General features: G+C 42.2%; 1 protein-coding gene across 8 annotated transcripts in view; it reads left to right on the top strand.

Moving 5' to 3' along the window:
* Nucleotides 1-12,641, top strand: part of Phactr2 (phosphatase and actin regulator 2) — a 268,456-nt gene that overhangs the window by 170,461 nt on the left and 85,354 nt on the right. For all 8 annotated transcript variants that reach the window (XM_075948751.1, XM_075948741.1, XM_075948798.1 and 5 more), the window contains exon 2: nucleotides 4,143-4,310. In XM_075948751.1, coding sequence (XP_075804866.1) covers nucleotides 4,143-4,310 — 168 coding nt within the window. The remainder of the gene's footprint in view (nucleotides 1-4,142; nucleotides 4,311-12,641) is intronic.

Raw genomic sequence — 12,641 nt, forward strand, 5'->3', positions numbered from 1 at the left:
ACTTCATTTATTTTTTTGACCCTTATGGTTACTTTGTACTGAGATTACTTGGGTTCCTGTTTAAATTAAAATAAGATCTGCATGTACGCCTTGAAGTCTTACCAGTTGGCAACATGAAGAAGCTTATTTCACTAGGAAAATACATTGAGCTATACTGTGTAAAATTTCCATATTCAGGAAGTCCAGGACCGCATTTCAGAATGCGCCATACTTAAAAATGTAGGTCTCTAGTATGAACCCAAAGGTAATGATGAACAAGAAAGTGGATCACTGTTGCATATGATAGTGTGGCCCCATAATCCTAGCACTTGAGAGGCAAGGCTGACCTACATAGGAACATACGTTTCATAACAAGAGAGAAAGAAAGGAAAACAACATGAAAGTAGATGAAAATTAACATTGAAAACAGAAGAAAGAAACCTTTTTTCTTTTCTGTTGGGCTTAGAAGGCTTTACAGAAAATGTCAAGGGATTTTTGGTGGTAAGTTTACTCAAAAGAAAAAAAAATCAAAGAAATATCAGTGGTCTATTAATTTCCAGGTATCTGGAGAAGTTAATTCTGCCTATACCTCTCCAAAGCCAGTGGCAGTACTCCCTGCATCGTGGTTTGAGAGAATTACAGTGGCACTGGCCAACTGTGGCATCAGGCAGTCGCTAACAGCAAGGGTGGCTTTCAGTAAGAGTCTACCAGTTCTAAAGCCACAAGGAGATTCATTCAGCCAGGGCAATGCAGAAGCACACGTACGCACACATACCCCGATTCTGCAGGTACTGAATCCGCCTTTGGTACTTTAGATAGGATAGTACTGACGGCACAATAAAAAAAGACCACATCATTCTGTGTGCGGTTACTAATTTAACTCTGAGTCATTTTTCACTCAACAACTGTCTCCCTCGCCCAGTGACCACTGTGTCATTAAGGAAATTGCTGCAATTTTTTAAAACTTGGTTTATTTTTATTTACAAGCACAAACAGCCTAAAGCATCACTGGCTCATGTAGAAATCACAATTTTCGTGGTGTGTCAAAGAACCAGGTGTGTGGTCTGGGTGATGACGTTCCATTTCCAGTGCAACGAAGTAAGAACTAGATGTTGACCTGTAGTCATAGAGACGAATTTCAGATGTAAACGTCACTTCCTCTGTTTGCAGTCCTTTTATAGTTTACCATATTCAGCTATTCAAGAATTAACCTTTTCGGTGGGATCTCAGTATAAAGTCTCATGAAGAAGAGAAACCACACCCTTGCTTCCTCCTTGGGTTTGTCCTGTAGTTCACCGTAAGCAGGTGAATGGGGTAGAAGTGAGGTTTTCATTTCTCTACTGGGCTTTCCCTTTAACTCAGTGTCCAGCCTGCCATTCCCATGGCCCTTTCTGTTGTGTCGGGGCTGAAAGTGGCGTGAGGGCCACTCGCACAAGCATACAGCCTGGGCTCTGCCTAGCTGGCACCTGTGAGCACATGGAAGAAGAGTTGAAATGACCTACCATATGCATTTGGAAGGAATTCACTCGGTACATAAATGTTGGTAACTATTGCTTGATGTTTTTCACTCAGTGTGAAATTTTCTTGGCTCTTGATATGTCAGGGGATTTTTTTTCTTTTTTCTTTTTCTTTCTTTTTTTTTTTTTTGGTTTTTAGAGACAGGGTTTCTCTGTAGTTTTGGAGCCTGTCCTGGAACTAGCTCTTGTAGACCAGGCTGGCCTCGAACTCCCAGAGATCCGCCTGCCTCTGCCTCCCGAGTGCTGGGATTAAAGGCGTGCGCCACCACCGCCCGGCCTCAGGGGATTTAAAAAAAAAACAACCCAAACTGGAACTTTTTATGTATTATGTCATGAGACTCCACATCTTATTTAAACCTTCGGCTTCCACTGACTTCACCTAACACTGCCAGCTTGCCACTCTTGCCCAGAGGTGAAAATCCAGGTTCTCTACTTACGTTCTTGTTGACACCCTACGTATGAAGGTCCTCATTAAAATTGGCCAGAGCTAAAATTCCCAGAGGACAGGGGGTTGACAAAGACCCAGTTGCTGGATGGGGTAAACGTCTAGGCTTCACACACAGTCTCCCCTGCCTTATGGGGGATGCTTGTTAGCCCCACATAGGCAGAAGGTCTTCCTGCTTTGTCTTCTGTTAGCATGACTCTGGCAGCGGCATCAGGATCCTCTCTGAAGGCTCATGAGAATGAAAGTCTCATTCCTGCATTCAGCTTTTGCTGGCAGGTATGATCACAGTTTCCTCTGTGGTGCTTGGCCAGAGCAGAACAGTTGTGCTCTAAACTCTTCTGTCTTTTCAGGTTGTCTTTTTTTCCGTCTGATGGCTGGAAAGAGGAACTTTTGTTTGAGGCTCTTTTGGCCTATGCCCACTAGTCTTTCTGTTTTCTTTTCTTTTTTTTATAGCTATAAGAGTGAGAGATGTGGAAAAAATAGAACCGATGGGTTCCTACATCATGTTGTTTATTGGTTTATTGGAATCTGAGATCATGGGGTGGTCTGCTTTCTCTCTATTTCATGGTCATCTGTTTTCACAAATCTGTAGCATGCAGGGCTGTTGCTGTTTTCCAAGCTGTACTTAACAAGAGGAATAGGAGTAAAAATATCTTCCCTGAAGTAGCAGTGCCTGCTGTTGGATTTTTGTTATTCATTGTTCCTTTCCCAGATATTTTTATTAGAAACTTTTCAAAAACATCTGTGGGATAAAAGCATTTCCTCATCCCTTGCGTATTTACCCCGGAGTTTCAACAACTGCGCATTTTGCTATGTTGGGTGTTTATCCAACTACTCATTCCATCCATCCGTTCATTTATTCTTCATGGATATCAGCACAATTCACCTATAATCACTTCAGCACATATATCAATTAGACTTCACGCTATGAGTTTTCTAAGATTAATTTTACATAAAGGGGAAAGCACAAGAGTAAAGATATGTAAGAATGCAAGTGATGTTGGGGTAAATTCTGTCTCCCCTAGCTCTCCAGCCACTCAGTTCATCCCTACCCATTTCCTTTCTTTCTTCTTTTTTTATTTTGCCTATTGTTGAATTTTATAAAACTAGAGCTATACAGTGCATTCTCTCTTCTATGCGGCCTTTTCATCTTGGTATTTTCGCAATCCACTCATGCTGTTTGTATGAATGGATTTATGCAATGGTTTTAGCAGGAGTAACAGAAAAAGAGTAGGTCTACCCTATCTCCTGCCAAGGGGAAGTCTTCGTCATACATCTTCTCTTTGTATTTGTTTTTCCCCTTCATATTTATTATGAAAATTTCCAAAACTTCAGAGAAGAGGAAAAACTTGAACCTGCATTTATCTGCCACCTAGATTCAACACTTAACATTTTGTTGCAATTATGTATTTGTCCAAAAACCCATTTTATAAAGCAAATGAGTGCTGTTTTAGTAAATTTAGTAATACCATAGTTCGTCATTGGGCTGCTTCTAGGATTTGTCATTGGAGTGATATAAGTCATGATTAACTCCTTCTGTTTAGAACATAGAGTGTAAGGCAACTTCAGGATGCGCTTTTCTCCTGAGTGAGAAAATCCTAAAAGCCTATGTGGATAATATGTTGTTGCACGCCATCCTCATCTTTCCCACATATTTCTTCTTGGTAGCAGTAACTGTCAGCTTATTCGAGGCTGAAAACCTTGTTGTGGCATAAGCCCATGATAGTGTTAGCATTATAAAAATAGAGTTTAGCTTCTTGGCACCGAGCTTCCTTTTGTAAAGGAGAAACCATGGTTCTCACAGCACCATAACTGTGAAGTCCTTGTTGAGAGTTCCAAAATAGCCTTGGAGGAGCATCCTACTTCTGGGATACTGAGAGTTCTGGATTGATGTGTTGCTGCAGATGGGCTCTGCTGTGGTTCGCGGGGTTTTATTTGTCTGGTTCTAGCTGTTGTGTAAGTCTCGCACTCCTTTTCTGTTTCCCCAAAATGATTACCTACGGGAACTATAGCTTATGATTGATTGAGTCCCTGATCGATATCAAGGGAATTCTACCGGCTGCAGAATGGGACAAAACAGACTTTATGTGTGAATCCAAAGAGAACAGGCAAGGTTGCTGTTAATAGTCCAAGAAAAGACAGATAGTGTTGTTTCAAGCATTCACTGAAGCTTTTCTCTAACTTGATTTTTCTTTATACAGTTGATGGACTAGACAAGGCCTCCATAGCAAACTCGGATGGCCCCCCAACAGGTTCCCAGACGCCTCCCTTCAAGAGAAAGGGGAAACTCTCGACCATTGGGAAAATCTTCAAGCCTTGGAAATGGAGGAAAAAGAAGACCAGTGACAAATTTAGAGAAACCTCAGCAGGTATGATTGCTACCCCAGTTGCAAGATGGATAAGCAGTTAACATTGTCAGTCAGTTGACCGTGATGTTTGATTGTTTTTTTTTGTTTCTGAAAGAATAAGAATTTATATTTGAAATGAAATTATTTCACTTTAAAAAAAATTCAACAGTTCTGGCTGTCCCAAATTTGCTCTGACTTTGGCTTTCAAGTGTAATTGTACATTAGAATGCATTTTGTAAACTCATAAATACTACACGTGACAGAGCAGAGGGAAAGTAAGGGTTGGCGGTGGAGATGGCATCTATCAGTGTCATGGCATCAAGTACCTGGTTTTGTTTTTGTTTTTTATACATACAAAGTCATATGCTATCTACTGCTACTAATAGAGAAATATTTGTTGATTAAAACTTTACATTTCTCTGGGCAGTAGTGACATATACCTTTAATCCCAGCATTCAGGAGGCAGAGGCAGGCAGATCTCTGTGAGTTCAAGGCCAGTCTGGTCTACAGAGCAAGTCAGGACTGGCTCCATAGCTACTGGGAAACCCTGTCTTGAAAAACAAAAAAAACAAAACAACAATAAAAAAAACTTTTATTTTTCTTTGAGCAGGCTCTTGTTCAGGCTGCCCTTGAACTACTAATCCTCCTGACTTCACCTCTTAAGTGTTCGGATTATAGATGTGTACCGCCACACCTGGCTCAGAACTTCTTTTTTAAAAAATATCTTCTTCATTGTGGTTTTCTCCGAAACAGGATTTAAGTGGCTGGATGAAAGGAAGGGTTAATGTAGTTGTTTAACTTTAAATTCCCATCATATTATTTTTAATATGTTTAACTTTAAATTCCCATCACATTAGAACAAACCAATAGTCTCTGTCTTAGAAAAGATGTTGGGAAATTATTTTGTCATTTACTTTAGGCATTTATTGAGCATCTAGAATTCCATTGGGGTGGGTGTGCACAAACCCATCAGAGGGTGAGGCGGGAGAACTCTGAGTCTGGGTTGTATAACAAGGCCCCATACCAAAGGAAAAGAATGGATGAAAAACAGATCCTGTATGAGAAAAAATAAATAAATCAAAGGAATGTCATTGCTTGGTGTTAGCATTCAGATCTGTACGGGACTGCCCTTGGGTCCTGACAGGATACATCCTCAGCTGCAGCCACTGAGAGCATCACCTTCTGCTCACATTTGCCACATTCCCCTTTAAAAAGTGACTCTTCCCCGCCTCCAGTCTCTCTCCCTCTCTCTCTTCCTCTTATTCCTCTCCCTCTCTCTTCCTCTCCCTCTCTCTTTCTCTTCCCTCCTCTCTCCTTTTCTCTCTTTCTTCTCTCTCTCCCTCTCTCTCTCTCTCCTGCCACTCTTGTTCCCAGGGACCAGGCTCTGCCCCCTTCTCTGCCCCTTCTCTCTCCTCTTCCAATAAACTTCCTGTGTGAGCTTGTTGTATGACATTCCCCCTTCATGCGATTTTTTAAATAAATGAAAAACACTTGGTATCTTGCACATGGATTTTTGGGGGAAATTGGTTTTCATTCTAAGCTTAATTTAAGCAAATGCTAGGTGTCCATAGAATTTTGTTTAAGGCCAAGTGGCATTTATCTCTTGATATAAGTTCACTTTCTGTATGCTTACTATCTAAAACAATTCCTTTAAATACCCCACATGTGCAGAATCATAGGGCAGATCTGATTGGTCTATGTAAAACTACCTTTATGTCTTTGAGCTGTGAAACAGAAAAGAAAATATTAGACACCCACAAGTGTGTGCAACAGGGAAACCCAGGATCCCTAGAGGAAATTGTCTCTGCTTCATGCTCAGGTAGAAAATTTAAGTGTTTGCTGTCTAATAAACAATAATGATGCCTGAGAATTATTCCAGAGTTGTCTTGAAGAAGGGAAGTTGTAAAAGCATGGGGGGGGGGGAGATTGTCAGGAATTGACATTTGTAGACAGTATGTCCCAGAGTTTATTATTTTTTGTTTCTACTGGTTGATATTTGGAAATATCCACAGTGAAAACAAGTGGGGAAATGATAGAGCCCTGATTGGCAGAAAATGGATGCTGAGATGTCTTCTGTGTCTAGGGGCTTCCTGGACGGAAAACCAGCGGGAGATGGTGGGCGGTATGCTGAGAGAGGCTCACTAAGTGATTTCTTTTCCTACCAAATACTAGATGCCCCTGATCAAACTGGTCAGTCTCCGGGCCTCATTTGCTTTGTTAAAATCAGGGAATTAGATGAGCTCCAAGTCCAAGGTTCTTTTCTTCCAGATGCTCTTGGTGGACTTCAGGGAGACTCTTGACTTTCTAGTTTCTGGCTAGGCATCTTGTTATCCCTGCTTCTTGGGAGTAGACTGAACCACATTGCCCTTCTGAAGTACCCCTTTTCCCGTTTTCCCAAGCCTTACTAGCATCTGGCTCTGCATGTTACCATGGTTACTCAAGATGGGAGTAATTCTCTGGACTATAATATTAAGATGTTGAGAGAAGACAGGCTTCAGTTATCTCTGCTGCCCTTTATGTAGGGCTGAAGCAGCTAATGTCTCTCCTTGGAGAGAACAACTACAGAGAATCTCTTCTTCCTTTTTTCTCATTATTTATCAGAATTACAAAATAGTTTTCACCATACTTGTATGTTTATTTTAAGACTTTCATTTCTGTTGAGGCCTGAAGAAAGTATCCATGAAGCTTAAACAAAAACACCAAAAGGGCTGAAAATATAACTGGCTGGTGGAGTTCTTAGCTGGCCTCATACAGGAGGCTGTAAGCTCAGCTCTTAGCACTAAAAATGGGGGAGGGGCTTTTTTTTTCACGTTGAAGAAAGATGTAATAGAAAAATGGAAATAACCGAGGAAATGGTTATCTTCTTTTAAAAAGCTATTTCAAATAACGAAACCAGGCTGATTGAACATGATCTAGGCCACAGGAAGTCTTGGCAAGATCTCTCACAGTATCTGGGACTAGGAAAGAAGGTGAATTTCTTCAGAGAAAACTAACTCTGCAGTATGAGTCCCTTCCAGTTCTAGCCTGGCATTTGCTGTGTTTCAAGGTCATGGACAGTGTGTGCCTCCTTTCCCATACCGGGGAGTTATTTAGTTAGCAGCCGACAGGCTGTAAGATAAACTTCTAATTGCTATTTCCATTGCACGTGGTAGCAGGTACCCCCCAACCTCGGTCTGTTTTAGTGGCCCTGAGTCAGCGATGCTTCAGGATATCCTCGAAAGCTCCAAGAAACATCCTAGCTATGAGGCCAACTGAGTTTGTACACAGACTTCCATTTCTTTGCTGTTGTTCCCAAGTAGAAATTTACCCGTAGCTCTGACTCGTTCCCCAGGCCAGGAGATCACCCTGCTTTTCCATCCATAGTCATGTGTATTTTCATGGCACGGCCCATTCTGAGAATGTGTCATTAGGCTGAGATAGTGTGTGTGCATGTCACAGCACACACAAACTGGAATGGCAGAGGTGTCCCATGCTTTCTCCCTGCCAACCCCCCTGAACACCATCCCTACATCCATACCTTTTCTACTGTGTCTCATCTTGTAAATGAGGCCTTCCTCCGTCTCGCCTAAGCTAAAAATGTCTCCCTTCCCTCCCTTTAGAATTCAGAATATCATTTATGTATGTTTTCTTTTCTAGCTATTTCCCCATATTTTGTCTTAAGGTGAGGGCTATAAGTATGGGCCTCTGCATCTTTGTTGTTTTGTTGGTTTGTTTCAGCACCGGGGATTCAAACCAGGCCCTCCCAGGTGCTAAACAATCACTCTACCACTGAGCGACATCCCTAGCCCTTGGCTGCTGAGGCATTTTGTGTCTCCCCAAGGCTAGACGTGCAGGCTTGCCTGTCTTTCTAAACACAGTTATTCCCCCTGATTGCAGCATCATCTGTTGCCATCCAAACCAAATGTTTTGAAAACAGCCTGCACCTGCTGATTCCATTTTTCTCCCCACGCTCAGCATTCATCTGGAGAGAAGGCACTACTCAGTGCCACAAGGAGACCGGGGAAGCAAGGGGAGGGGACGTGTGAAAGCATTGTGCACGTGTGTGTGGCAGCCTGGGCACGAGAAGAAGACCCCATCTCGAAAGACACACACACACAGCAAACAAGCAAAATAATCAGGGGAGATTTTTCTTTCTTAACTTTTACCCTTAGTTAAAAGTAGACTGTGCTCCTCGATGAAGAAAATCAAGGCTTAATCTCCCCCTGTGTGCTGTTGAGTAATGGCAAAGGCACGCCTGTTGAGATTTTTAGATAGTGTCATTGTACGCTGCAGCCTTCTAGGAATCAGACTAACTCAGAGAGAGCCATCTGGCAAAAACTTGTAAGTCGCTGAAAATGCTCTACAGTACCCAACAATAATAATCGCTTTTATTGAATGTTGTTACGTATCACACTCCGGCCCAAAGGACTCCATTCAGATTGGCTCGCTGAGTCATGCAAGTGACCTTATGAAGTTCAAGTGATATGTTACCCACTTCTACCGGCAAGGAAGTCTTGGCCCAGGACAGTCAGCCCCGTGGAAATAGAAATCTGGAAGCAAAAAAGGCCTTGCAGCCCAGCACTGTCAACAGCTTCATTACTTTGTATCCCTGTAAGGTAGCTTCCTGCACAGTTCCGTAAGGATCAGGCCTGGAGAGGTGTCACTAACACACAGGTTTGCCTCTTTGGTTAGCTTTTCCTGTAAGGCAGATTTGGTCCAAGTAAATTACTTTGGTTCTGCTTGGCCGGCCTGATTTCAGCAGTGCATGTTCAGAGGCATGGTTGGCAAGGATCAAAATTATGTTTGGTCCTAGGAAAGCATAATAGTCTCTGTAACCATGGAAGCATAACATTGCTGCCTGGGATTATTTTCCATATCTGCAGGAGAGGATGAACGCGAAAGAATTTCTCATAGATGGTGCTTGTTAAGGCCTGCTCTGGCTGTATAAACACCTGGAAGCCTTTGGATTCGGACCCCGCTTATTCCACTAAGAAAGTAGCTGTGCCGCCGTATAGCCCTCATCTCCACACCATATTAAAAGAGCGAGACAGACTCTGCCCTGCTCCCCAATTAACTGTGACTGAGCAGAGTTATAGAAACAAGCAGTAAACACACAGCCACCAGGTCCACAGATCACTGCTTAGGCCGCGCTCATTGTCCTTGCAAAGAAGGGTCACTGAACGTCTCCAGCCATGACATGCCTGCCTCCAGGAAGGACCACGGTGGCGCTCTCACAGACTTTAGTCCATCGAGGCTCCATTCCCTTCTTTTCAATTACCATCTTGTAGGAGGTGGAAAGTAAACTCTAATAAGTATGTAGACTATCGGAAAGTAAATAGAGAAAAATACAACCAAGAGCTGAAAGAGGAGCCAGGCAGTAGTGGTGCATGCCTTTTAATCCTAGCTCTCGGGACGCAGAGGCAGGAGGATCTCTGTGAGTTCAAGGCCAGACTGGTCTACAAAAGCTAGTTCCAGGACAGCTAGGGCTACACAGAGAAACCCTGTCTCTGCGGATAAAGAAAAGAATTGGAAGCGGAATCATTAAAATGGAGTGGCCAAGGAGACGTCACTGGCAAGAAAAAGGCCCTTGGGAAATCCTGTTGAGGAATCACGGAAATTTTAGGGATCACACACACCCTTCCATCACCAATGGTGTTAACACGCGATTCTCATTCTCTATACATCACCATCTCCAACAATTTCACAACATAATGCTTGACGCTCGTGCAGCTCCTGGCTGTCACTCATCCGCTACCAGCCTGTGCCTAGGAGATGGATATGGGTTAGGGATAGCCTGATGACTCTGCGGTGCCTGTCTCCTCTCCGTTGGTGTCGTTCACCTGTTGCACGTGCCGCAGGAACCTGTCCATGGGGTCTCCTCTTCAGTGTGGCCTCTTTCTCTTGTCAACTAGGTGACTGTAGATTGATGGACACTTTCATCTGTGGACCCTTCTCTTCATCATGCCTCGTTTACATAATTTTTCTACTCCTAGATGTCTTTCATTTTTCCCAATTCATAACAAAGGCTTTTCCAACTTCACTCACTTTCCCTACTTATAATGGTAGATTGAATCGTGGCTTGGGGGGAGATGTAGCTGTCATAGCCGAAAGAAGACTTCAGTGATCTCCAAACTGGGGATAGTTTGGGCCATACCTCTTGGAAGCATTCCCTGTGAATCACCCTTAGACAAGGGGTCTTTCCTTTCTCTGAGCACTGATCTGGGCCAGCCTTGTCAAACCCTTATCCTAGGAAACACATAATATCTTGCTTTGTTCAGAAATGTTTTTCTCTGCTCTGCCTCTTGGCTGCTGGTACAGGTCAATAGACCTTGAATCCACAGGAAAATATATGTACTCCCTGTGGCCATGACAGTCTGCCCCTCTGAGATCTGGAGCATGGGTTTGAGAGCACAAATGCACAAAGGTTCCTGACAATACTCATGGTCAGTCACCGAGTAGGTAACCAAGGCCTTTTCAAACAGGTCATTCATTGTAGAACTTTTCTTTTGGTGTGTGTGTGTGTGTGTGTGTGTGTGTGTGTGTGTGTGTGTGTTGCAATTTTAAGAATTTTAATATGTGAATAGTTTTGTTCAACCACTTCCAAAGTTAGGATGCATCACTGCCAGCTCACTGCTCCACAACCCAAATCTTCCTCTTGCTGGCTTTTATAAGTGTGACTCTCCCACTAGACCTTGGCTATGGTAGGTCAGTTCTTTATTGTTCTTCACTCTAGTTTTAAAAAGAACAGCACTAAAGCGTTCTTCACAAAACTTGAAAAAAATAAAATTCACACAGAAGCACAAAAGGCCCTAAATAATGAAAACAGTCCTTAACAGAAATAACAGTGCTAGAAATGTCACAGTACTTGATCTGAAATGGCAATGGAGGGGGCAGAAGAAGTGACTCAGAAGTAAGAGCATACGCTGCTCCCGCAGCTTGCAGAGGATTGCAGTTCGATTTCCAGCACCCACATCAACTGGCTGGCAACAACCTCTAATTCCTGCATCAAAGGATTCAGTGCTCTTATCTGGCTTCTGCAGGCACATGCACATACCTAAGTGCATGCGCGCACACACCTGCACGTAATTTTAAAAATATTTCCAATTATATACGGCAAGCCAACAGCCAACATCAAACTAAATGGAGAGAAACTCCCAGCGATTCCATTGAAATCAAAAACAAGACAAGGTTGTCTACTCTCTCCTTATCTAGTTCTTGAGGTCCTAGCTAGAGCAATAAGACACCAAAAGGAGATCAAGGGGATACAAATCAGAAAAAGAAGAAGTCAAACTCTCACTGTTTGCTGATGATATGATAGTTTACATAAGCAATCCCAAAAATTCTATCAAAGAACTTCTAAGACTCATAAACACTTTCAGTAATATAGCAGGATACAAGATTAAATTAAAAAAATCAGTAGCCCTCCTTACACAGATGATAAAAGGGCTGGAGAAGAAATCAGAGAAACAATGCCCTTCACAATAGCCACAAATAGCATAAAATATCTCAGAGTAACTCTAACCAAACAAGTGGAAGACTTATATGACTATAACTTTAAATCTTTGGAGAAAGAAATTGAAGAAGACACCAGAAAGTGGAAAGATCTCCCATGTTCTTGGGCAGGCAGAATTAACACTGGAAAAATAGCAATCTTACCAAAAGCAATTTACAGATTCAATGCAATGCCCTGCAAAATCCCAGCAAAGTTCTTCACAGACCTCGAAAGAACAGTATTCAACTTCATATGGAAAAGCAAAAAAACCCAGGATAGCCAAAACAATTCTGTACAATAAAAGAACTTCTGGAGGCATCATAATTCCTGACTTCAAACTCTACTACAGAGCTACAGTACAGAAAACAGCCTGGTATTGGCATAAGAACAGACAGGAGGACCAATGGAACCGAATAAAAGACCTGGATATTAATCCATACTTCTTCGAACACCTGATTTTTGACAAAGAAGAAAAAAAATAGCAAATGGAAAAAAAAGCATATTTAGCAAATGGTGCTGGCATAAATTGGATATCAACATGTAGAGGAATGAAAATATACCTATATCTATCACCATGCACAAAATTCAAGTCCAAATGGATCAAAGACCTCAACATAAACCCAGCCACACTGAACCTCATAGAAGAGAAAGTGAAAAGTACACTTGAATGCATTGACACAGGAGACCACTTCCTAAATATAACCCAAGCAGCACAATTAATAAGTGGGGTTAATAAAACCCCAGAAACAATTAATAAATGGGACCTCCTGAAATTTAAAAGCTTCTGTAAAGCAAAGGACACAGTCAACAAGACAAAATGACAGCCTACAGAATGGGAAAAGATCTTCACTTACCCCACATCAAGGTCTGATTTTCAAAAT

This window comes from Microtus pennsylvanicus, chromosome 1 (genome assembly GCF_037038515.1).
Source record: "Microtus pennsylvanicus isolate mMicPen1 chromosome 1, mMicPen1.hap1, whole genome shotgun sequence".
NCBI classification, from domain to species: Eukaryota; Metazoa; Chordata; class Mammalia; order Rodentia; family Cricetidae; genus Microtus; species Microtus pennsylvanicus.